Raw genomic sequence first — 25,593 nt, forward strand, 5'->3', positions numbered from 1 at the left:
AATACTAAATGCAAACTGTGAGATTGCTCAGGAACATACCAGAGAGCAAATCCTATTGAACTCAGTGGGACTTTGTTCCGAGTAAAAATGCTTCGGATTGCAGGCTGCCCAGTCTTGACCCAGTTACCTGGGAGTAACTCAGCTCCATGGACTACGGTGGCATTTGCTTCTGAGTAGACAGCGTGACTCTCTATTTACAATAAAGGAATCAGCACTCGCTGCGTTTCCTAAGAAATGGCTGGCTGCAGAAGCATTGCGGCGAAAGGATTTCAAGTGGTTTGGTGACCTTTTCTTCAAAATTACAGGGAGGGCTTCTCTGCATGGCCGCTTCGCCATTTCCTTCATTCGGGGCAGGGATTTTATTTCCAGCAGAAACGGGACTCTCCTCTCTCTCTCCACTTTTAATTGTTCTCCGAGATGTGGAGGAAAGGGGAAAAAAGGGAAACCGGGACATTTGGGGATTTAATCATGAGCCAGGACAGCTTCTGTAATTCCGGGACGCTTGGAGGGTATGAGAATCACCAGATCTTAAGAGTGGGAAGGGACTCCCAAGAATCATCTAGTCGTGCCCCCCCTGCAATGCAGGAATTTCAACTAAAGCACCTTGGACACGGTATAAGTCCCCCACTCTTGGAGGGTGGGGGGGTCTCAGTTCATGTGTGAGTGGTCTTCTCCCCTGCCCCTGAGTGAGGGGGGGTCTCAGCCTCCCACCCCCCCTCCCCAAGTGCACCCCCTCCCCCTTCCTGCCACCGTCCCTTATGGCAGGGGGCGATGACCCCACCCCAGCCGCATGCAACCCTCGAGTCCCCCCTCCCCCCTGGTCGCACTCCAGAAACACCTCTTTCCTTTTAAATTTTTTATTTTTTGTACAAAAACGCTTACACAGCCCGGTGCTACAAAAAAAGGACCTTGGCTCCGTCCGTGTTAGAAAAGAGAAGTTCCCAGAAGAAATGGGACATAATTCTGTCTTATAAATATTCTCTAAGAGTCCATAAAGCTTTGTTTCCCCGATAAGCTCCCCCAGAGAGCTCCGTCTCGTGTGTCCCCCTCCCTCCCCCACCCCGACTTCAAGCCCCCCCCCCATCAGAAGGGGCTGCTGGTCCTTCCTTCATCTGCTTGCCCCCAGCTTGGCAAAAGGATCCTTCGTTGCCAGAACATGGAGCCCTCTTGCTTTGCTCCGTGGCTCCTGGCCACGCTCCGGGCATCCCTGGGGCGGCCACGGCTAAGCGGCCGCCTAGTCCGACGGCCTCAGGTCCACCCCTGGGGATGCTGTGCTCTGAACGCCTTAGGGGACTTCCGTGTTGCTACGAGGCAACCCCCCAGGCGGGCTGGGCCCTGCTTTTTCGCCCCAGGCTGCCAGCTTCGCTCGGCCCCCTTCTTGGGTTCTAGAAGTAGGATGGCCGCAGGGTCCTGGGTGCAGGGCGGCCGGCCGTCTGCGGCTGCATGAGCGGCACCTCGTACTCCAGCCCATTGGGGGCTGCTTTCTGGCCGTGGCCCCCCAGGTCCCCGTTCTCCTTCACCCCCTCCAGCTCCAGCGGGCTGGCAGCTCCAGAGGCGGCTTGCGCCTGTCTCCTCCTCCTCCTCCGGCGCACGTAGTAGGAAGCGGCTGCCACGGCGGCGGCAAGCAGCACCGCGGAAGCCACGGCGGGCACCACCACAAGCGCCAGGCTGGTGCCCTTGCCCTGGGTGACGGGCGCGTGCTGCTGGTGAGTCAGGTGCAAGGTGCGGGTCTCCACGCACAGGTCGTCCTCGTGCGCCGTGCCCCCCAGCGGCCCCACGCAGATGTGGTAGGAGGAGTTGGGTGCCAGGCCTCGCACAGTGTACTCGGGCAGAGAGGCTGGCAGGCGGAGGGTGACAGGGCGCTTGTCCGGCCCGGAGAGACTCCAGTATGTCAGGCGAATCCCTTTCAGCTCCAAAGACGACCAGGCCTCGTTCTGCAGGTCCACCTTCAATGAGGTGCCCCCCACGTGCTTGATGGCCAGCCGCTCGGGAGGGGCGGGTACCCGGGCGGCAGTGGGCACGGCTGTCGCCCGGACCCTAGTCTCGCAGTACGGGCCAGTGAAGCCCACAGGGCAGGCGCACTCCACGTGGTTCCGGGCATCCAGCTGGCACACTCCCCTGTTGAGGCAGGTGCCTGGCGGGCAGAGGCGAGGCTCCGCGCTGGGCAGGCCTTCTGGCGTGGTGGCAGAGGTGGCCGACGTCAGCTCCGTGGGGCTGGCCGTGCTGGGCGCACCCGGGCGGCTGGGCGCAGGTTTGGCCACATCTGGGCTGGTGGTCTTCTGCGTGCCCACACTGCTGCTGGTGGTGGTGGTGGCTGGGCAGCCGAAGTCTGCGTATTCCAGGCTCTGGAGCAGCCGGCCAGCGTTCCTGGGCGGGAAGTGGCAGCGAGTCTCCTCGGACCTCCGCAGCAGAGCTTTGCTGCTGGAGGCCCAGCTGACGAACCAGCTCATCGGGCAGACGCAGTTGAAGGGGTTGGCAGCGGCTGCCACGTCCCGCAGCCGGGGGAAGGAGGCGAGGAAGCCCCCCGGGAGGCTGCTGAGGTTCAGGTTGCTGATGTCCAACTCCTGCAGGTTGCGCAGTTCGCGGAAGTCCTCGGGGCGCAGGTGCGAGATCTGCGTGTTGCCGGCGAGGCTGAGCTTGGTGAGGCCCCTCAGGAGCTGCAGCCCCGGGGGCACCGCGGGCAGCAGGTTGTCGGAGACGTCCAGCTCGTGCAGGGCGGCTACTCTCCGCAGCAGCTCCTCCTCCACCTCGCCCAGGCCCAGCCCGGCGATCTTCAGCGACTCGAGGTTGGGGACCCGGAAGACGCCCGGCTCGAGGGCAGTCACCTTGTTCCGGCTGACGTCCAGGAGGAGCAGGGCGGGCAGCTGGAGGGGCGGCAGCGTCCGCAGCTGGTTGTGCTGCAACTTCAGCTCCAGGAGGTTCTCCAGCGAGTCAAAGGCAGCCGGGTGGATGTGCTGAAGGTGGTTGCGCTCCAGGTAGAGCCGCTCGAGAAGGCGCAGGCCGTGGAAGCTCTCGTTGGTGACCTCCCGCAGCTGGTTGGAGGACAGGTCCAGGTTGCGGAGACCGGCCAGCGGGCGGAAGACGTTCTTGGGGAGGCTGCTGATGAGGTTCTGGGACAGGTCCAGCAGCTGGAGGGCCGGCAGCCCCGCGAAGCTGTCTTCGCCCAGGGACCGGATGTCGTTATCAAAGATGTACAGGTTGGCCGTGTCCGGAGGGAGGCCCTGCGGGACGGCGGTGATCCTCCGGGAAATGCAGAAGACCGTCTGGGGCTGGCCACACTGGCATTCGGAAGGGCAGCCCCGGGACAGGATCCCGGCAGGGAGGACCAGCAGCGCCCAGAGCGCCAGCTGCCTCATGGCGCGGCTCCTGCGGGGGAAAGAGAGAGCCGGGTTAGACAGTGGAACTCCTGACCATTCTGCTGCAAGACACCCCCCAAGTTTCTTCCCTTCCGGAAATCTGGTTTCTGCTGGCAGAGCCCGACTGGGTTTATGCCCGGGGAAGGAGGCATGGCGAGGGTTTAGCGCCGATGGGGATTGGTAGCTCCTGCAAGGCAGGGGCGGGTGATGCTTCTTGTGAGATCCCCCCACCCCCAATTCCAAGCAATAGTGTACAATTCTTGCCCCCCTGCCTTTACTGTTCCTTAGGAACTGGGAGGTTATTTGTCTATTGGCTCAGTCTCATGCAATGTGGGGGTGGGGGTTTCATCATAAAAACTACACCTGGACAAGGGGGTCCCGCCTCTCCTTGGCCAGTCCCCCCCCCAACCTGGCTTGGTCCTCAGGTGAGGCTGTGCTCCCTAACTTCCTGCTTTTTGGACACCCAAGGGTCACACGGGAATCAGAGGATCACAGGATTGTAGAGTCGGAAGGGACCACGAGGGTCCTCTAGTCCAGCCCCCCTGCAATGCAGGAATCTTTGGCCCAACGTGGGGCCCGAACCCACAACCCTGAGATTAACACGAGTCGGTGCTGACACCACTAGTTAAACAATTCTTAAGAGAAGTTTTATTGATTCTCCTTCCCAGTAGTGGAGATTGTTTAGAGAGGGTTTTTTTTGGAAGTCAAAAGCCATTACTGGGACAAACCTAATCGAAAGCTTAATTATGGTTAGAATGAAGTCTGTGGTTTGGGCATGTCAGAAACGACAAAGCTTATATTTTCCAATAATTGGGCAAAACCAGAATCAGAAACTCTGGCATGAGGTGGATTTGCAAACTATAGTTTAACGCCATGTTGGAAATGACAGGCCATTGTTACAGCTCTGGAGGGAGTCAACTTACGAAACTTACGAGGGAGGAAAATTCGTCGCAGTGCAGCTCTCTCTGAAGCTGCTGAAGGCGGGGTGCCTGCCCCAGATTGCCGCCCCTGCGCCGAACCTTGGCTGCCCCTGCCCCCAAATGTCTATCGCTTGAGTCAGGCAAGTGAGGTAGAGCCATCTGGCCCCAGTCAAGGGAGCCCCACCCTGCCTCCTTCTGCGCTGCGTCTCCTGCTGCCACCCAGGGCTGGCTGCTCCCCACCAGCTGCAGCAAACTGGAGTTCCCACAGCCCGGGGTGGGGGAGCCCTTGCCCTGCCAGCCCCCCAGCTGCGTTTGGCTCTGGGCAGGAGCATTCAGGAGGAAGCCCCCGGGGGCTCAGCCCAGCAGAGGCATCTTCAGGGCTCCGCATACAGGGAGTTCTTACTACCCAAACTGCATCCAAGACTGCAAAAGGGAAGAGGGGATGGGAGAGACGTCGGGAGGGCTGCCCCCTGCAAGACGGAGCAAGCTTGTTTTTTGCTGCTCCAGAGGGGAGGACCCAGCCCCATGGATCTAAATGGCAAGGAGCGTCTCCACCCCCATCGTCCAGCCTGGACGCTGAGGTCCAGCGCCGAGGGCCTTCTGGTGGTTCCCTCACTGCGAGAAGCGAAGTTACAGGGAACCAGGCAGAGGGCCTTCTCGGTGGTGGCGCCTGCCCTGCGGAATGCCCTTCCATCAGATGTCAAGGAAATAAACAACTGTCTGACTTTTAGAAGACATCTGAAGGCAGCCCTGTTTAGGGAAGTTTTTAAAGTTTGATGCTTTATTGTATTTTTAATATTTTGTTGAGAGCTGCCCAGAGCAGCTGAGGAAACCCAGCGAGATGAGCAGGGTATAAATAAAAAATTGTTGTTGTTGTTGTTGTTGTTGTTGTTGTTGTTGTTGTTGTTATGACTCAACATTGGGAAGGGCTTTCTGTTGGTATGCGCAGTGGAATGCACTTAACCTCTCCTTTGCTGGAGGTTTTCAAGCAGAGGTTGGATGGCCACGTTCCGTTGGGGGTCCCTTCCAACACTACAATTCTATGACTTACATTTATTGCTCCCTGTGATGGGCAGAGATGGCTCCCCCGGGGATGGGGCAGAGAGAGAGAGAAGAGCAGCTCCATGCGCTCCCCCCTGGGGCTTGTTTCATTGTAACCACGTCACCCCCGTCGCACAGAGGCGTCTTGTGACTAGCCGGAAAACCCCCATCTTGCTTCCTTGCTGCCAAGTCCCCGGGAAGTCACAGTGAGTTTTTCTGCGCCTTGTGAGGGGGGCAGCCGTGTGTCAAGACACTCCAGTCTCATTCCACCTCTCTCACTCCAGCTGATGATTTCATTCTGCGTAACCAGTCTCTCCTCCTTGTATATATTAGCAATGTCTCCGAGGGAGGGGGCTCAGCCTAGCCTGTCATCAATTCATGCCTCCAAAGGTCACCGGAAAAGAGCCGAGGAACAGGCTTGTGCAAGAGAGCAAGCTTTTGGAAACCCCTGGCCTTTGGGTGCTGCTGACGGACACCCGTGGGTGGGGGCAGAGAAAGGGGCATGTGGGGAAGATCTGGAGGGAAAACACACCCTCCCCTCTCTCCATGAGGATCTGCCTCCCCCCAAAACTGTCAAAAGCCCAGGAGGAGGGACCCTGCCCTCTCCAGAGGGGTGATGAAACTCCTGTTTGGCTTCTTCTCGTATCTCAAGAGGGAAGAAGAGGGCAACCAAAATGGTCAAAGGCCTGGAAACGATGCCTTATGAGGAATGGCTTAGGGAGCTGGGTATGTTTAGCCTGGAGAAGAGAAGGTGAAGGGGTGATATGATAGCCATGTTCAAATATATGAAAGGATGTCATATGGAGGAGGGAGAAAGATTGTTTTCTGCTGCTCCAGAGAAGCGGACACAGAGCAATGGATTCAAACTTCAAGAAAGAAGATTCCACCTAAACATTAGGAAGAACTTCCTGACAGTAAGTGCTGTTCGACAGTGGAATTTGCTACCAAGGAGTGTGGTGGAGTCTCCTTCTTTGGAGGTCTTTAAGCGGAGGCTTGACAGCCATATGTCAAGAATGCTTTGATGGTGTTTTCTGCTTGGCAGGGGGTTGGACTGGATGGCCCTTGTGGTGTCTTCCAACTCTATGATTCTATGATTCAAGAGCAGCCCTTGTCTTGGGTTAAGAGTTCCCCAGGCTCCTGAATCCCACGAACTCCCAAAGAGTTGCAGCGGGTGCCTCTCTCTGCCCCTGCCCACCATGCGATTCCGTCTCCGGCAAGTAGACCAGGAGTGAGGAGCTGGATCTGGTATGCTGGACATACCTAGATCTGGACAGGTGGATCACGGTGGGCACCTGCCAATCACATGGGGCCTGGTAAGGTCAGAGCCAGCAGCCAGGCTGCAGAGGTCCTGCACACACACACACACACACACACACACACACACACACACACACACACCGACCGTAGCTCCCCTCCCATGCAGTTCTGCTGCAGGGCCAATCCCAGCAGGGCTGGCGCTGAGTGCCGGGTTTAAAGGTGCTGAATACCCAGCCTGCTTGCAGAGTGCCCTGGAAGCGACGGAATCAAGAGCCCTAATGGACTGGAGATTCTCAATTTGTGACAGAGACAAAGAGAACTGGAGAGTTGGGAGGGACCCTGAGGATCATCTAGTCCAACCCCCTGCAATGCAGGAATCGCACAGGGCTGCCTCATGGGTGGGGCTCATTCCTGCAAGTGGACTCCCCTCCCCCCACATGGAAGTGCCTTAGTGTCTGGAAGAGGCGATTCCCAAAACTTGCAAGCCGTGCACGGTTTGGGTTTGAACTGGGAAGGCATCTAGCCTCCCCCCCCCAAAAAAAACCTGGCACGAGCTTTGTGTTTGGATGCAATATTTCCCAAGTGAATTCTCCCGCTGGAAAAAGGACAGGCGGGCACCCAGGGCAGGAAACGCTGCTTTGCCCAAGCGGGAGAGTTGTGGTTCTCTTCTGTCCTCCGCTCGCTCAGGAGACCAGCAGTTGCTCTTTCCTGGCCTGGGACCCCCCCCCTGGGGCTGCCACCCTTGCCCATCCCAGGAGGAGGGAGCAGTGGGATCCCCCAGACCCCATGATGTAGGGCAGGGCCTGTCCCCTCAAGATCTTTAAGACTCAGGCTCTGCTCCTCTCTGTGTTCTTAGCACAGCCATTAAGCCAGGCATGGGTTCAATCCTGCTGCTTTTTTTTTTTAAGTTTGGGGGGGGGAGCGCAGAGGGAGAGGAGAACTCCCCTTCTTGCTCCCTGAAGTGGGAGTGAGGCTGGAGTGGGTCCTGGGCAGCTCAGGAATGCCCCCTCCCCAAAGCACGATGGGTCACGGGGGGGGGGGGGGGCGCTGCTTCTTTCTCACATGTCTGTCAGTGCTTTTAATAAGTGAGCTAATGAACTTTGGCAAAGAGGGGGGGGGCTCTGGAATGGTCCCCCCCAAAGCTGGCACCACACAGACAGGTAACAAAGGCTGGAATGTGCAGCTGGAGGAAGGAGGGGAGGGGGCAGGCCTGGGATAGGATGGGCCCCCTCCTTGGCAGGATGACCGTTGGTTGATGGTGAAGTGAAGAAATCTCCTGAAGGGAATCGACGGGGAGGGGCATTTTTGCACCCTCTTGCAATGATAGAACTTGGGGGCACCCCCTGAGAGAAAGGGAAACAGCACACGCTTTCCATGTGCTCATTCAGGGGTGGTGGCTCAGAGGCAAAGGGCACTCCTTGCTACTGCCAGTCAGCGTCGACCATTTTGAGCTAGATTGTAGAATTGTGGAGTGGGAAGGGACCCCAAGGGTCATCCAGTCCAGCCCCCTGCCAGGCTGTTGTGGAGAGTGTGTGGTTCATAGAATCATAGTGCTGGAAGGGACTCACGAGGGCCATTAGCCCAACCCCCTGCAATGCAGGAATCTCAGCTGAAGCATCCCTGACAGGTGGCCATCCAAGCTCTGCTTAGAAACCTCCCAGGAAGGAGAGTCCACAACCTCTTGAGGGAGTCTGTTCCGCTGTCAAACAGCTTTTACTGTCAACATCAACTTCGTTGGACTGGAAATGTTGTGCGGATGCCTGATTGTCGTCTTCCAAAGCAACTGCTCTATTCCAAACTTAAAAATGGAAAGCGTAATGCTGGTGGTCAACAAAAGAGGTAAAAGACTGTCTCAAGGCAAATCTTAAAAAACGAAGTATAAACGCCAATAATTGGGAAACACTGGCCTGCGAGCGCTCCAATTGGAGAACAGCCTTTCCCAAAGGTGTTGTGGGCTTTGAAGACACTCGAACTCAGGACGCAAGGGAGAAACTTGCTAAGAGGAAGGAACGCTTGGTAAACCCTCACCGTGATCAACTCCCACCCGGTAACCAATGTCCCCACTGTGGAAGGACGTGTGGATCCAGAATTGGCCTCCACAGTCACTTACGGACTCATTGTTAAAACCATGTTTATGGAAGACAATCTTACTCGGCCACGAGGGATCGCCAAAGAAGAAGAAAGAAGACTGTCAGAAACCTTTTCCTGATGTTTAGTCAGAATCTTCTTTCTTGGAACCTGAATCCATTGGTTTCAAGCTTGCTCCCTCTTCTGTGCCATGTACTAAGATCCTTGAAGATGGTTCTCCCATCCCCTCTCTCTGTCTCCTCTTCCCCAACTCCGTCCACCACCGTTGCTTTCCAAACCCAGCATCCTGCCCCTCCCAGTGTAAGGCAGCTCTCTACCTTCCAAGGCTGGCCAAGTTATTTTGGCACTCGAGACACAAAGTCCCAGAAGTGTGTCTCCCTGCAGGCAAAAAATACCTGGCTACTAAATTAAATAACCGTTTGCTGCCCTTTCTTGACATTCACCAGCCACCTCCCTCCCTCGCCTAATGGCCACAGGCTCAGAGGGAAGGCTTCGATCGGGGAAGCCAACATGGCCCGCCCTCTGAAGTTTGGACTGAAGCTCTCATCACCTCTAGCTGGGGGTGGGCGGGGTGGGAGTTGTAGTCCCCAACGTCTGGGGGACTGAGCGCTGGGTTAGAGGCATTTGCAGCGTGTGGGTCCCTCGGCAGCCATGTGGCTCCATGCATATGGATGCTGAGAAGCAGGCTGGATCTCAGAATACGGGGCACTGGGTTGGGGGGCAAACAGCAGGGGCAGAGCTTCCGTGCCAACTTCCTTTCAGTTGCTGCTAGGCAGCGAGGGAGCCGGCGGTGGGAATCTTGGACTGGGCTTCCTTTAGCTAGGTGGTACAGGATCTGGTCTGCCAAATCGCTCCTTTCAAGAAGCTTAGAAGTCAGCTGAGGGAAACAAAGGGCTTGGGGAAAAGATCTCGATGAGAAGCGGCTTTGTTTTTTGTGGGGACAGGTGTGCCCGTCCTGCGTTAAAGGCTTTGGGCAGGGTTCCCTGGGTTGAAATGCTTTACGTAATAAGCCTGTATTGCATACGGTTATTTGTTTTGAGGTTGGGGGAAAAAAATCAAATATTTAACAACGAAGCACCTTGGCGTTTGTTCCCTGCGTTGGAACTTCTCTGAGTGAGGCACCTGCCTGGCTGCTCTTGAGACTAGCTGGGGCTTGGGCTTGATCCTGCCCACGTCTCCTACCTGCCCTTTAAAGCTGGGAGCTGTGCCTGGCCGGCCAGCCTACCTTCCTGCCCTCCTTGACTCTGCAGACACTTTGGCTGTGTGACCCGGCTCAAGAAAAGGCCAAACTGACTGAGAGTACGAGTTTCTGTTGGTAGATTAATCAAGTATATTTGCGTTCAGGGGGGAATATTTCTACATATTGAAACGATGCCCGCGTGTGTGTCCCTGCCTCAGGGTGTCCTCTCAGTACAGGCGTCCTCACCTCTTCTAAAGGCAGCGAGTCAATATTCGAAAGCTTCAAAGAATTGTAGAGTTGGAAGGGAGCCCCAAGGGCCATCCAGTCCCACCCCCTGCAATGCAGGAATCCCAAGACATCCTTGACCAGAGAACTACCCAACCTCTGCTTAAAATCCACCGCTTCCCCAGAGAGTCCAGAATGTAAAGTCCGCTGCCTAGTCCATTGGCTTTTTGTTAATTGAAATGTCTTTTTAATGGGTTCGTCCAACTGACGAGTTCTTGGTCCTTGTTGCCAAATTTTTCAGCCACAGCCGGGGTGTGTGTGTGCATGGCGGTGGTGGTGGCGGGGGGTTCCCTCTCCCCTTTAGTACAAAGGGTGGAGCAGGCAGCTGTTGAAGGGTCCTCTCCTGCACCCCCTCCCCACATGAGCTCTCCACCCCCCTGCCTGCTTTGGGTGCCCCACAGCCCCCCTCTCTTCTGCCGCTGCCTCCCCCTCATCTCCCCCGCCCCCTTGACCTGCCCTCTTGTTCCTCCTTCTGCAAGCTCTTAACCTGTCAGGTGAAGGCAGACCGTGGGCCCCTCTGCTGGGGCGAAGGTTGGCCTGCCTGGAGCATTGTGGGTAATGGGAGCCAGCTGTGCTGGGGGGGGGGGGCGCTGACAGGCCAGCCCAGGCCTCCTGAAGGGGCTGCTGTGTTTTGCTGGCAAGGAGATAAGTGGGTTTGACCCTGGCCTGATTGCAGGGTCAGGGCTCTCCGGTTTCTGCCTGGCATCCTGTTCGGGTCAGGATTAGGGGTGAGGGTGGGGGTGGGGAGCCAGCAAAGCCCCCCCCCACCTTCCTGGGAGCTGCCAGGCAGCCTCCTTGCCACTGTCGGGAATTCCTCACTTACCTACGGATAAGCAAGAAAGGCCAAAAAAATTCCCTGACCAACCCCAGCCCTGTACATCCTGTTGGACCTCATCCAAAAGGAACCCCAAACCCCCTTGAACCTGTCCCGTGGCAACTTTCTTACTGAGCAATAAACCAGTCGGCTTAGAATCATAGAATCTTGGAGTTGGAAGGGACCCCCAAGGGTCATCCAGTCCAGCCCCCTGCAAGGAAGGAATCTCAGCTAAAGCAACCATGACAGGTGGCCATCCAACCTCCAAGGAAGGAGGCATTATGGCTCCTGTGGCAGAACCTCCCTTCTTCCTGCTCGCTGCTGTCTTCCCAGCCCCAGTCAAAACGCAAGAATAAATGGAATAATGGGAAGTCTGCTGCCCTGTCATGGTGACCCAGATCTACCACGGGGGCAACTCCTGCCAACCTCTTCCTCCCAGGAGGGCTGCCTTGGGCTTGCCCAAAATAATAATAATAGTAATAATAGTAATAATAATCTTTTATTTGTATCCCACCCTCCCCGGCTGAGACCGGGCTGAGGTCGGCTAACATCAAATATAAACACTGATATAAAATCAAACAATAATTAAATCACCTCTTAAAAACAAGTCTCCGTATAGTTAAAGCTATGGTTTTCCCAGTAGTGATGTATGGAAGTGAGAGCTGGACCATAAAGAAGGCTGATCGCCGAAGAATTGATGCTTTTGAATTATGGTGCTGGAGGAGACTCTTGAGAGTCCCATGGACTGCAAGAAGATCAAACCTATCCATTCTTAAGGAAATCAGCCCTGAGTGCTCACTGGAAGGACAGGTCCTGAAGCCGAGGCTACAATACTTTGGCCACCTCATGAGAAGAGAAGACTCCCTGGAAAAGACCCTGATGTTGGGAAAGATGGAGGGCACTAGGAGAAGGGGACGACAGAGGACGAGATGGTTGGACAGTGTTCTCGAAGCTACGAACATGAGTTTGACCAAACTGCGGGAGGCAGTGCAAGACAGGAGTGCCTGGCGTGCTCTGGTCCATGGGGTCACGAAGAGTCGGACATGACTAAACGACTAAACAACAACAAAAACAAGTCAGGATCAAATTAAAATCTGAATTAGATGGCTTTCCGCAGGATTTGGGTTGGGAACAGTAAATGCTCATCAGGCCCAACTGTGTACGCTGATCTTATATGGACCGGTGAGAATCCTGGGAGGCCTCATTCATACCAGTTATTATACAAAAAAGGAAGGGGAGTCAGACTGTGCCTTGGCCAAAGGCCTGGCAGAACAACTCTGTCTTACAGGCCCTGCGGAAAGATGTCAAACCCCGCAGGGCCCTGATCTCTCGTGGCAGAGCGTTCTACCAGGCAAGGGCCGTAAGGTCCTCCGTGGGACATACCAGGAGAGGCGGTCCCATAGGTACAAGGCCCTAGGCCATATATAGGGCTTTAAAGGTTAAAACCAGCACCTTAAACCTGATCCTGTACTCCACTGGGATCCAGTGCAATAGGGAGCAAGCAATAGGGTCAACGTGTGTCCAGCAGAGAGAAGGTCTGAGGGGGGAATTTGATAATAATAATAATTATTATTATTATTATTATTATTATTATTTATTATTTATACCCCGCCCATCTGGCTGGGTTTCCCCAGCCACTCTGGGCAGCTTCCAACAGAAAAATAAAACACAGTAATCTATTAAACATTAAAAGCCTCCTTGAACAGGGCTGCCTTCAGATGTCTTCTAAAAGTCTGGTAGTTGTTTTTCCCTTTGATATCTGGTGGGAGGGCGTTCCACAGGGCAGGCGCCACCACCAAGAAGGCCCTCTGTCTAGTTCCCTGCAACTTGGCTTCTCGCAACGAGGGAACCGGCAGAAGGCCCTCAGTGCTGGACCTCAGTGTCCGGGCAGAATGATGGAGGTGGAGACGCTCCTTCAGGTATGCTGGACCGAGGCCATTTAGGGCTTTAAAGGTCAGCACCAACATTTGAGAACAAAAAGGGTTCTGCAAGCCGCCCACAGTGCTGTTCCTGAGTTCCCGCCCTCTGCTGAGCCCCAGAGGAAGGCAACAGAAAACCAGCCCTGCGGGGTGGGATCAAAGCTTGCAGCAGTGTCTGGGCAGATGTCCTTGGGATGCCCAAAGCACCAAGACTGGGGCTCAACAGCCTCCCCTTGCTTCCCCTTCCGAGAATTTGGTACTCAGAGGAAGACGGACTCTGGTGCCAGAGGTTATGTCTGTTTATCTGTCCACATCTCCCAATCTGTCTTCAAAGTGACTAGTAGCCAGAGACGAGACAGGCTTACCCTCCAGGAATTGGTCTCATCCCCAGTTAAAGCCCCACAAGCCAGTCCCCATCCACACATCTTGTGGCAGTGAGTTCCACAAGGATGTGGGTTGCACTGCAAAGCCTTCTTTCTCTAGCTGGGCTTCCCGATGTTGGCACACAAACACACCTGCCACCTTCACTAGAAATGCCACGGCTGTATTGTGATGCTTTCATTGAGATTCCTGCATTGCAGGGGGCTGGACTGGATGACCCCCAGGAGTCCCTTCCAGCTCTCCAGTTCTACGATTCTGTGTCAAGAAGTCCTTCCTTTTGAATCTCCTCCTGGCCTTCACTTTCACGGAGTGGAAAAGCCGCCTCTCTTTTCCACTTTCTCCATGCTGTGCACAATGCTATACTCCTCTGCCCCACCCCCCAAATAAAGTTGGCTTTTTTTCCAAAGTAAAACGATTTGGCCCTTGTCTAGCTTCTTGCCCCCCCCCCCCAAATACTAGATGTGCTTCCAATCCACCTTGAATCTAGTGTAAACTAAGATGCTGTCTTTCCCCCCAATCACCCCAGAGCTGCTGGCTCAACTTTCTCTCCATTCTCCTCACTGGTGGGGGGGGGCAGCCCTTCTCCCCCTTGGAACCCCCCCCCCCGCAGCCGCTGGGCATGCGCCAAGGCGAAGCTGCTGGTGCTGCAACTCAGAGGCTTAATCAGAGCCTCAAAATGCGCTCATTGCTAATTAGGAGAGCTTGTTATCCGGGATCTGAGACAGGAAAGTCCTCTTAATTGGCAGCAGAGCGGGGTGGGGTGGGCCCCTCTGCCAGGCCTGGGTCAGTGCTCTGCCCAGGCTGGAGCCAGATTAGCAGAGGTGAACACACACACACACACACACACACACACACACACACACACACACACAATTGCACACCGCTGTGGCTTTGAGGCTCATTCTTGCCCGATGAGCTCAGCGCTCAGTCGACTGGATCCTGGAGACGGGTCCAAAAAGCTCTCAGCCGTTCCTTCCAGCTGGCCCAGGGACAGCCTTGCTCTCTGCCCCCCCCACTGCCCCCACCCCACAGAGGACCCTTGCTGGGCTCTACTCTCCCGCAGGTCTTCTGTCTGTGCAGGTTTTTGTGTGCGCGCGTTTGTTCTCGGTTTTTGCGTTTGCAGCGAAGGACTGAAAAGTTTCCCAAGCGCTTGCAAAGCCCGCTTGGATCAATTAGGAACAGCCATTGGAAAAACAAGGAAGTGGTTGATTGGCGTGAATTGAATGAGAGGCTGCTGGCTTTTGCAACAGGAGCAGCTCTGCAAGGGGAGATTTTTCTTGGAGAGGGAGTTGTTGAGGAAAGGGGCTTGTGTGGAAGGGCCCTTTTCTGCCCTGGCGAGACCCCTCCTGGTCACAGGCTGGTGGAATAAGGCAGCTTCCGCTCCCCAGATCCTGGCCAAGGCTTCCTCTTTCTCTACCCCCCCCACCCCATGGGAGTATTAACATCCACAGGGCAGCTGCGATGGCTTCTGCCTTTGGTCGTGTTGAGAAGGGGGGAGTCCCAAGGCCATTCCTCCCTTGGTAGCGAGAAAGTTGCCTTATGAACCCTGTGAGGTTTGTGGCCTCCGGGGCAAAGCACACAGCCTCCCGCCGCCCCCAATCCTAACTGGGGAGGGGGGGGGGACTTGGGCCACGCTGGAATGCGCAGCTCCTCTGTAGTGGCTGCGGAAGATGCATCTGCTCCCAAGATGTACGGACTTGAACCAGAGGCGTCTCCTAACGCTTCCCTCCTGCGCCTGCTAAAAAAAACCCCACCACCCCAGGCGGGGGGGGGGGGGCTGGCTCTGCGGTTGGCAACACATCAGAGGCTCTTCTTGCACATGCTAGGCGCCCCCCCAACATTCTTTCCTTAAAGCTAGGCCCCTCCTTGACACCGTCAATGCCCCCCCCCCAGAGCAGGCAGCATTCTTGGGCTGTCAGTAGCCCGGGCAGCATTGGAAACACCTGGGCTCTGCAGAGAGCTGCCAAGTGGGGGTCTCCTCTGCACGTGCGAGAGAGACGGGGCCGGGGGGGGGAGGGGCTGGTGCCGTGTTCAATGCTGCCTTTCTCAGAGTTCACTCTCCCTTTCGGCAGAGTGCGCAGTGTGTTCTGGGGCCCTGGCTGCAGGCAAGAAGGGCAGCAGAATTTCAGGGTTTGCATGCCTGTTTCTGGGCCGTGGCGGACCTACATCTGGGGGCCCCTGAAGCTGGAACTCCCAGGCCTTGCCACCAGCAATGAAGTCTGGGTGACCCCTGTTATCTTTGTCCGTGGGGGGTTGTTCCACAACAGATCACCTCCGAACCTTTACAGCATCTGTTTTGGGATGGTTGAAATAGCTACTACAGGAAAAATATCAATTTGAGTCGTGCCACTCAAATTGGGTCTACTAACTAGACCCATGGGCACATGGACTAAAGTGGCTTTTGAGGTCCCACTGGGATTAGGGGCCCTGAAACTTAAATTTCATTTGTTTCACAGTAGAAACTGTCCTTGCTTCTGGGGTTCCCAGAGCCCTGGAGTGAGAGGCTTGCACCGACCGCACTCTGCAAAACTGGGGGCGGGGGGCATGGAAGCCTTGCCCCTTTCAGGGGAACTTAGTGGAGCAGGCACTGTTTGCATGCAGGCCTGGCCTGAGACATTTGGGCCTGGGGAAGGGGTGGGACCCCTGCCCCATTCTGCGGACAGACGCTCGCTCACGGGACCAGCACTTGAACCCTATGCTAGTGCATCCTCACACACACAAAGACATGAGGCCACAGGCTAGTTTGGGGAGGGGTCTGCCCTCCCACCAAGGGGGTGGCTGCTGCTGTCTAAGAGTAGGGTTGGCTTTCTCTCTATGTCCTTCATCTATCACATGACTTAGCCCAAACTGCCCCTTCTTTCTGCTCCATCTTAAGTTGCTTAGTGCTGAAAAGGCTGCTGGGCATCCCTGCTCAGCCTGGGGCTTCTGGCAGCCATAGTTGGTCTGCGCTGGTCCCAGGGAGAGCCAGAAAAGAGCCTCTGAGATTGCCTTGGTCCCCAGTTGGGGAATTGGATGGTGGGGGGGGGGGGGGGAAGAGCTATGCCACATAACCAGGGCAGCAGCAGCAGCAGGCGAGGAGGGCACTGGGAGGGCACTGGGCGGAGTGCCCAGCACCAGCCTTCGCCCACTGGAATGCTGCTCGGAAACGGCAGGGCTGGGGTTTCGCTGACGCGTCTGCCACTGCGGCTGCCACATCCAGGCTGCTGAGTAATGTCTGCTGCTGCCGCTGCTGCTGCCCCTTTAATTGCAGCCTCAACCCAGGTCAGGAGTGGGACACCGCAGTGCCAGGATTAAGCCTGCCGCAGGATTAATTGCAGGGCGGATCTCCACCCTCCTCCTCCTCCTCCTCGGGGCTCGGCAGGGACAGGTTCCGTGAGCCGCCTCTGCCATGCTGTCTCTCCTTCGCAAGAGCTGCCCCATCTTTTGCACTGGGGCTCAGCCGCTGAGCTCTCTTCGGCCTCTGGGCTCTTCTCTGCTGCCCCCCGGGCTTCAGCCGCCCTCGGGACAGAGCACAGCGCCCACAAGGGAAGCCAAAATGGCTCAGGGCCCCCCTTTTGCAGCCTGCTTTGTTAGCCCTCTGTGGGGCACAAAGGGGACCAGTGCGCCTGCCCCTCTCCCCTTCCCTCCTGGCCTTGACCGCAGCCGCCACAAGGACACCAGGCTATCCTTAGCCAGGCACACAGAGGTAACCTGTCATTAGCTCAGGGTGGCACTGGCCGACCTGCACTCCTGCGGCTGGGTTGTCAGCAAGTCAGCTAGGTTGGCACGGCTGCAGCACCACCTCTGCTATTAAAGAGGCCTTGGCACCGATGGCACCTGTGCCCGGCTAGGAGGGCCCCTCCGCTCTGCCGCACAGGAGCATAAGCAGAGCCTGCTGGATGAAGCCCATGGCCCATCCACTCCAGCCTCCTGTTCTCCCAGTGGCCCACCAGTTGCCCCATGGGAAGAAGCCCACAAGCAAGATCTGAGCGCAAGAGCCCTCTTCTCATCTCCCGAGGTTTCCAGCAACCGGCATTCAGAAGCATTTCTGCCTCCAACTTTGGAGGCAGAGCAGAGCCATCGATAGCCTTACCCTCCTTGAATTTGTCTCAACACCCTCTTTTAAAGCTCTCCAATTTGGTGGCTGTCACTGCCTCCTGTGGGAGGGAGTTCCATAGTCTATATCATGGGTAGGTAAACTAAGGCCGGGGGCCAGATCCGGCCCAATCGCCTCCTAAATCCAGCCCGCAGACAGTCCGGGAATCAGTGTGTTTTTACATGAGTAAAATGTGTGCTTTTATTTTAAATGCACCTCTGGATTATTGGTGGGGCATAGGAATTCGTTCATTTTTTTTTTTTAAATACAGTCTAGCCCCCCAGAAGGTCTGAGGAACAGTGGACCGGCCCCCTGCTGAAAAAGTTTGCTGCCCCCTAGTCTATATATATACAGTATCTTCTATCTGAAAAATGACTTTCTTTTATCCGTCCTGAATTGTCCAGCACTCGTTTTCACTGAATCTCCATGCATTTGAGTGTTAAGAGAGGCAGAAAAACTTTTCTCGGTCCACATTCTCCACGCCCTGCATAATTTTATAAACTACAATCACCTTGCCTCTTACTGCCTTTTCCTCTAAAGCTGCCTTTCCTGGGAGGGAAGAGAACTGGGCAAGGTTGTCCCTGATCATGTTGGCACTGCCCGTTTATCCGTATGCCACTTCCCACAACTGGCTCTCCACACCGCCACGTGCCAGGTGTTGCAGCCTCTTGGCACAGGGCAGGGGAGGCCATATCAAAGGAATCTCCTGGGCTTTTTGCTGGGGGGGGCATGAAGAAGAGTGGAGGTCCCATGTGTGAACCCTTTCCTGGCAAGCTGGGGCTCCTTTCCCCCTGCCTCCACCACACACTGGGCTCCCCACAGTCTGCCACAGCGCAGGCAGGGGGGCTGCCTCCTAGGGTGCCTGCCAGCTCACCTTCCTGGTGAGTTCCTCTCACCAGCACGACAAACAAGGCAGCCATTGTCCGGCTCAGGCTGACCGGCCTCTGAGCCGTCTCTCCTGGAGTTTGGTGCGAGAAGCTGCCAGACCAGGAAGAAAGGGAGGTGGCGGTGGCTTGGCGCTCTCGCCCGAGGATCCACCCAGTGTCCTCTCAGAACAGCGCCAGAGGCTTCCTTGGGCAGCTGCCCACTCACAGGGCTCCCTCCCTGCTTCTCTGCGCTGGGTCTCTTGCCTGGCAAAGGCTCATTTGCCATGGAGCAAGTCGGTGCTCGGCTGGCTTCTCCAGTCAAACTGTTTCCAATCCCTGCACCAAGGTACAGACCTCCTTGTTGGACTTCTGACTGTACTCACGTTCTCTGACCTGATCATAGAATTGTAGAGTTGGAAGGGATCCTGAGCATCATCTAGTCCAACCCCCTGCAATGCAAGAATCTCATAGAATCATAGAGTTGGAAGGGACCACAAGGGCCATCCAGTCCAACCCCCTGCCAAGCAGGAAACACCATCAAAGCATTCCTGAAAGATTGCTGTCAAGCCTCTGCTTAAACACCTCCAAAGGAGACGACTCCACCACACTCCTTGGTAGCAAATTCCACTGCCGAACAGCTCTTACTGTCAGGAAGTTCTTCCTAATGTTTAGGTGAAATTGTCTTTCTTGTGGTTTGAATCCATTGCTCCGTGTCCGCTTCTCTGGAGCAGCAGAAAACAACCTTTCTCCCTCCTCTATATGGCATCCTTTAATATATTTGAACATGGCTATCATCTCGATCACCCACGACAGAAGGCCATGCGGCCTCTGCTTTAAAATCCGCAAGGATCCCATCGGTTCCCTCGCAGAGTTGGCTGGATGCACACATTGGTGAGCCACTCTGCCTTTGTTTCTCCTCTGCCGGGTTCGTTTCTGGGCATCAGTTGGGCAGCCAAGGTTGGCACTTGTCTCTGGCAATCCCCGAGCAACGCAGAGCCACACTGCAGCTCAGAAAGAACCCCCCCTGCCCAAGCCCTTGGCCCTTTGCTTCCCCTCCTCTTCTCCCCTCTCCTGTCTGCTTGGAACAGGTTTTGCAATCTTTCCAGCTCAGCCTCCTTGTTCCTCTCTGGCAGGCGTGGGGGGGGGCGGTTGGGGCTCCCCCTCAGGTGTTCCGGAGGAGGCAGGCCAGGAAGCTCAACCTTCCAAGAAGAAAATGATTCCAGCCGCTGCGCACGGCCAGAGCCAGTTGCGTGGGAGGAGGAGGAGGAGGGCTGGTGCACCTCTTGCGCACCCTCCTGCCTTGCACACCCTCCTGCCTTGCGCACCCTCCTGGCTTGCGCACCCTCCTGCCTTGCACACACCGCCAGGAATGCTGCTCCCCAAGGACCAGCTAATGAGAATTCCAATGCTGTGAGGCATCTGCTGCTTTTCTGGTTTGGGATGCTTCTAAGGAAGAGGCTGGGCTGAAGCTGCGCATCAGGGAGGGAGGGAGGGAAGGGGCACCCCTCAGGTGAGCCAGGTGGGTGCTGCCAGGTGGAAGGGTGACCCATTTGACTTTGGGCTCAGGAGGCACCGTGAGGAGCTGTGGTGAAGAAAGGTGGAAAATTCTGGGTCTTTTTAGTTCAGAGGCAGAGCGACAGGAATTTGTAGAATTCTGCTCATGGACTTCCAATGAAGCCGAGCACTGGAAGATTCGGGACAGGTCAAAAGGAAGTCCTTCTTCATGCAGTGGCACTCCCTCCTGCAGGAGGCAGGGATGCCCACCAACTTGGGCAGCTTTAAAAGAGGACCAGGCAAATTCATGGAGGAGGAGATGGCTATCGAGGATTCTTGCCATAGGGACTCTGCTCTGCCCTCCACAGACAGAGGCAGCCATGTTGCTGAAAGAGGGTTGCTTGCCCTTGTGCTCATGACCTGCTCCCTGGTTTCCCACTGGGGCACCTGGTCGGCCACTTTCTTGGTGTTTTCCTTGATTAAAAACAACTGTTCATCAAATAATCAATAAGCAGGCAGCCAATTTTAGAGCGTTACTATTACAGTGGTGCCTCGCTAGACGAATTTAATTCGTTCCACAGATCTTTTCTTATAACGAAAAATTCGTCTAGCAAATCCCATAGGAATGCATTGAATTTTCTTTGAATTTCTTTTGCCATAGGAACGCATTAATTGAATTTCAATGCATTCCTATGGGAAACCGCGATTCGCTAGACGAATTTTTCGTAAAACGAATTCGTCTAGCGAGGCAACCTCCGCTCAAAAAATCCTTTCGTTAAGCGGAAATTTCGTTAAGCAGGGCATTCGTTAATCGAGGCACCACTGTATTTAAATATTTACAAACTGTTATAAAAAAACTGCAGGTAGCAACCAGCCCCATCTTAGAAGAAGCGCCCCCCCTGAGCTGGGAGGGGAGTCCTCTTTGGAGGTGATCCCCACTGCAACATCACCTGAAAACTCTTTGCTTCAGAACTGCGTATTTAACTCTTAAGTCAGGAGCTGCTGCCTTCTGCTGATTCAAAGTCGTGGTCCCTCTCGCTTGGTGGCCTTCTGGAATAGCAGGGGTGGCTCTATCCCAGCCCTGCCTGGGGATTTAAGGGCAGGAGCGCTTACAGATGCAAAGCAAGAGCTCTCTGCCCCTAAACCATGGCCTAAAAGCAATAGTTATTATAAGATTTATTTGGCAAGGCAACAGCTGTGCATCCTTGAGATCCCTGTGAATTAGTGAGAGGATCTGCCCGTCTTGCAGGCGGCATTCCTCTAAAGACCAGCCGCTCGGCCACAGAGGAAGCAAGGACTGTTGCCTTCAAGCCTGGCTGTGAATCTGGTAGAAGCACCTGCCTGTCCCCTGTTGGAAACAGGGTGCTGGTCTAAGTGGACTGCCAGTGTGATCCATCAGGGCTGTTATTTTGTAATCCTAAAGAGCAAGGAGAATGACTTGGGAAGTGGTCAGTGGAGCTTTTTAAAAATAGGTTGGATGGCCAACTGTCAGGAATGCTTTAGTTGAAATGCCTGCATTTCAGGGGGCTGGACTAGATGGGCCTTGGGTGCCCCCTTCTACTCTACAATTCTATTGCTCTCCAGCTTTACGTCTGTACATAGTGGGGGCACAAACCATCATCTTTACCTTTTTTAAACCACCCAAATGCAACCACAGCAGGTTATTTTAGCAGTTGGGCTGGGCTTGCTAAATTATTGGATGGTACCTTACCAAGCCTCAGGTGCCCTCTTTGCCACCCTGCAGACCCCCAACCCCCACCTGAGCAGCTACAACAGCAACATATGCAGGGCCCCCCTAAGCGGCAGGGCAGCAGCTGCACATCTGCTGAGCACACAGCCCATTCGCTGCCACCAGCCCTGCCTCAGTTCCCCCCCCCCCCCCCGTAGCGGAGAGCACAATCCAGTTCAAGCCCTGGATCCCCCTGGATCCCTCGGGGAAATGTTCAGAACCGGTGGCTCCGTGGAGCCCTGTAGCATTTGAAAAAGCAACTTGCTCCTTGAAGCAATTGAGCATTCTGTGGCCTTTATCTAGGGGGCGACGGGGGGGGGGAGGTGGGCAGTGGAAAGGGGAAATGCAGGAGGGATTTTGTTTCCGAAGAATAATTCCAAGACATAATTTGTTGAACGTTGTTGCGTTTTTTATCTAAACCACTAAAGAGGTTTTTTTTAAAAAATTCTATTAAGGCAGTATATAACTTTTTACAAACAAACACATTTCTTTCTTAGATTCACTACTTCGGGTATCTGTATATTTATGCTGCAGATTTACCCAAGGAATCCTGAGAATCTTAGTTTGCTCTGAGTCCTGGGAATTCTACCTCTAGAGCCACTCCTGCCTCCCCCCCCCAGCGCCCCACAAAATGACAGCTCCGCTACCGTTTCCCTGCCATCCTCAAGGAGGGATCAGGAATTCTCTGTCTCCATAAGGTAGAAAAAAGTCCGTTCCACCCTGCCCTCCCACAAGCACCCACGGGACACATCCATGTATAATGAGCTGGAGGCCCCCTGCCACATCTCTGCCTGATGCCCTGCACCAGAACCCCAAGTGGTCACTCGCGAAGCTACAGCCCCAGCCTGGCCCCCGCCAACACCAGGAGAGCCAGAGGGATGGAAGAAGAGGCCTTTCCCTGCAATCTCTCTTGATTGGCACCACAGAGATAGAGAGAGAAGCTGGCACCTGGCACAGTGGCCCTGCCTCTGCCCCCCTCTCCCTCAGCCCCCCGTGGGTGGCAGTGCTGCAGCAGGCCGGAAGTGACAAAGCCACCCCAGGTCGGGTCGGGGTGAGGGTGGGCTTGGATGACTTCCAGGCTTGTCATTCATTCACACAGCTCCTTCCTGCCTCTGACACTCTGTTTACAGAACCTCCCAGAATCCCACTCATAAAGTACGGAAGAAAATAAACACCCGGGCTGGAAAAGGCAGGGGGGCAGAAGAGAAAGGAAACCGTGCAGAGGGGGGGCAGGGCAAAAATGCCCAGCCAGCCCCCCAAACGTTGAGCGGGAAAGGGTGTTCCAACTGGAGGAGAAGGGAAGACCGCCAGACTCTCTTCCTACATGTTTGTTCCACGAGGCAACCCACATCTCTCATCCCAGCTCTGCAGAGGGGCCCCCGGAGTCCGTGCCTGACGCCAGCAGTGAAGGAGCTGCCAGCCCTTGCTGGCTCTCCCAAGCCTCCTCCTCTAGCATCAGCCAAGACACCCCAAAAACCCCTCCTCCTGAATCTTGGCTCAGAGTTTCTCTCCCAGACCTGCTTTGCTTGGGAAGCGGGAAGGGAAAAGGCAAGTGGATAGTGAGCCCATCTGGGGGGAGTGAGACTGGGGTGCGCAGCAGAATAGATGACCGCTAGGCCCCCATCCAGCTGGGAGCTGTCCTGACAGAGGCCCATAGAAATGATGTGCCCTTTTGACGTGGCTTTCAGAGGACAGTGAGATAAATTGGTACAGTGGCAAGGGAGGAAAAGCACTCTGCACATGCTCTGTCCCAGAGCTGAACCCAGATCACTATACAGGAGTGCCAGAACTCCTGCTTCGCTGTAGCCACAGGCAAAGGGAGGTGGGGAACACCTTGTGTTGGGAGCGCCTTTCATTGGCCCAAGGAGAGGGAGCCTGGGCCCTGTCTGGGTTGCCAACTTACCAAGGGGAGCTGCTGCCGGGGTGCCAACTTGAATAAAATATTGGGGGGCGGGGCCTGCATAATCGATCACGCAGCACTTGAATGGCAATGCCCATTAACTTTGGGGGAGCCCAGGGCCCTCGAATATTGTATGGGGTGGCAAAGACCCCTCCTTGAGCGAGCCCTAGGAGTTGGCTCCCACCGAGCTCGGGAGTCCGTCTCCCGCGTCTCCGGCGAGGCACGCTCACCCAGCCCGACTTGGGGACTCGACCCGGGACTTTGTCCATGCCCAGCGCAGGCTCTGTCCCTTCGTGGGGAGGCGCCTCGGAACAGGCTTCCGAGCTGCCCCGAGCTGCTGGGCATCGGGCCAGTGAGTCAGGGCGACCCCTGCGCTAGAGGACAACAACCCTGCGAGGTAGGCGAGGCTGATGCACGATTGGCGGCCGCCTTCTTGCGCGGGACGTGCAGGAAGGAAGCACAGGAAGGCAGCGCCGACGGGCGACTCCTGGCTGAGTCGAGGTCTCCCTACGAGGTCTCCCTGCTCCCCGCCCCGCCAACTTCTCCGGAGAAACTCCGGCTGCAAGCGCGAACGCGGAGCCGGAAAAGCGAGCGAGCCGTCGAGGGAGCGGCTGGCCGGCTCGGCGGCGGACTTACCGACTGGGCCGGGCGGCCGGCGACTCGGGACCGGGGCGTCGGGGTCTAGAGCGCGGCGCGGCGGAGGGGCGACTGCCGGGGCGCGCGCTCCATCGCCGGCTGCGGCTGCTCCTGCGCGTCCTGGCCGTGCGCTGCTGCCTCCTTTGCGCGGCGCCCGAGCGAAGGCGAGACGGGGCGGGAGGCGGCAGGAGGCGGGTCCGGCTGGCGAAGAGGCTCCTCCGACGGGCGGCCGCGCCGGATTGGCTGCGGGGCCGCGGAGGTGGAGCCGGGGAGCTGCTCCGAGGGGCAGCCGGCGGCGGAGGGGCCTGCGGCGGGGCGGGCTGCCTCTTTGCCAGCCCCCGGGCAGGCTGCTCCTCTCTTCTCCCGCCGCCACCCCGGTACAGGTTTGCTCCTGCGAGAGGCCGGGGGCAGATGCGACGTCTCCTCGACGGGCCCCGAGTCACCGACTGGAGACGGCGGAGAGAGGACCACTTCCCCCAATCCCGCAGTGGCCTCTGGCCGGCAGCCCCGTGCCGACGCGGCTCCCCGCCATAGGCTACCTTTGAGCCCCGAGAGGTGTTGCAGGGGCGGGGGGTCTTCCTAGCCCCCTTCCAGGTGGCAAGGATGAAGGACCCGGGACAAGGCAGTGGCCCTGTGGCCTGATCCAGGGTTCTGCTGCTGCTTCTTGGGCCACTGCCCAAGAGACTACGACAAGGGTTGGGGCTAGAGACTTCTTTTGGGGGGGTGTCAGCTGAGGGCAGCAAGTCGCCCTGCCCTGCCTGCAGGTGATTGCATCTGGAGTGAACCCCTTTTTGGAGCTGGCAGCTCTGTGACCCCCCCCCTGGGTGTCTCCCCTCTGGCTGTGCTTCTGCCTGGTCCACTTGGCTGGGCCTCCTTGGCCCCGAGCCCTTGTGCCGCCTCTCTGGGTCAGCTTTCCAACTGCTCCTCACTGACCTTCCCTGGAAGGCCTGGGCAATTCAGGTGCAGAGGCCTTATCGCCTGTTGGTCGAGGATGGAACGCTCATCCTCCTCCAGGTCGCCTTTGGGATTCTGCCCAAGGCACGCTCTCCCAACTCTCCCAGGGAGTTGCCCAGGGGGGCCTGGCTGCCTGCTGGGTTGGTCTCTCCAGGGGCTCAGCGAGGACAGGAGAAGAGGGCTGGCTGCCACAAGGCCACAACGGCTATGATCCACCCTCCGAGGTTGGAGGCAGCAAAGCTTCTGAATATTGCAGGAGGAGAGAGAGAGCTCTTGTGCTCAGGTCCTGCTAGCCGGTTTCTCTTGGGGGGGGAGGAGTTAAGGGGGATCCAGGTGCCCCGGCTGTGTATCGCAGAGGGTTGGACTAGATGACCCTAGGTGTCCCTTCCAACTCTACAATTCTAGGATTCTAAGGTTCTGGGATAGATGGACCACCGGCCTGATCCAGCAGGCTCTCCTTATGAGACTCTCAGGGCTGAGGAGCCTAGCAAGGCCTCCATGTGCCAAAGAGAATTCTCCCAGCCTGTGAGCACACCTGCCCAGCGGTTGGCACCAGGAGGTGAGTCTTCTTAGCCACCCTCTCCTAGCTCCCCTCTGGGGCAGCACTGGAAGATTCCAGCCAGACACAGCCAGGGCACCTAGAGCCCCCTTATTTCCAGCTCCCCCCCCTCTGCTTGGGAAAAGCCCCAGCCACTCTC

General features: G+C 56.3%; 2 protein-coding genes across 2 annotated transcripts in view; one reads left to right on the forward strand and one right to left on the reverse strand.

The window, feature by feature from the left end:
• The window catches only part of CORO7 (coronin 7), a 90,095-nt gene that overhangs the window by 38,645 nt on the left and 25,857 nt on the right, over window positions 1–25,593 (forward strand). The gene's annotated exons all lie outside the window — the stretch shown is intronic.
• On the reverse strand, window positions 845–24,156 carry VASN (vasorin). The gene is made up of 2 exons (XM_035132196.2): window positions 23,942–24,156; window positions 845–3,366 (listed from the first exon to the last, which is right to left on the reverse strand). Exon 2 carries the CDS (start codon window positions 3,354–3,356, stop codon window positions 1,386–1,388), a length of 1,971 nt encoding a protein of 656 aa, XP_034988087.1. The 5' UTR covers window positions 3,357–3,366; window positions 23,942–24,156; the 3' UTR covers window positions 845–1,385.

Source organism: Zootoca vivipara, chromosome 14 (genome assembly GCF_963506605.1).
Source record: "Zootoca vivipara chromosome 14, rZooViv1.1, whole genome shotgun sequence".
Classification (NCBI taxonomy): domain Eukaryota; kingdom Metazoa; phylum Chordata; class Lepidosauria; order Squamata; family Lacertidae; genus Zootoca; species Zootoca vivipara.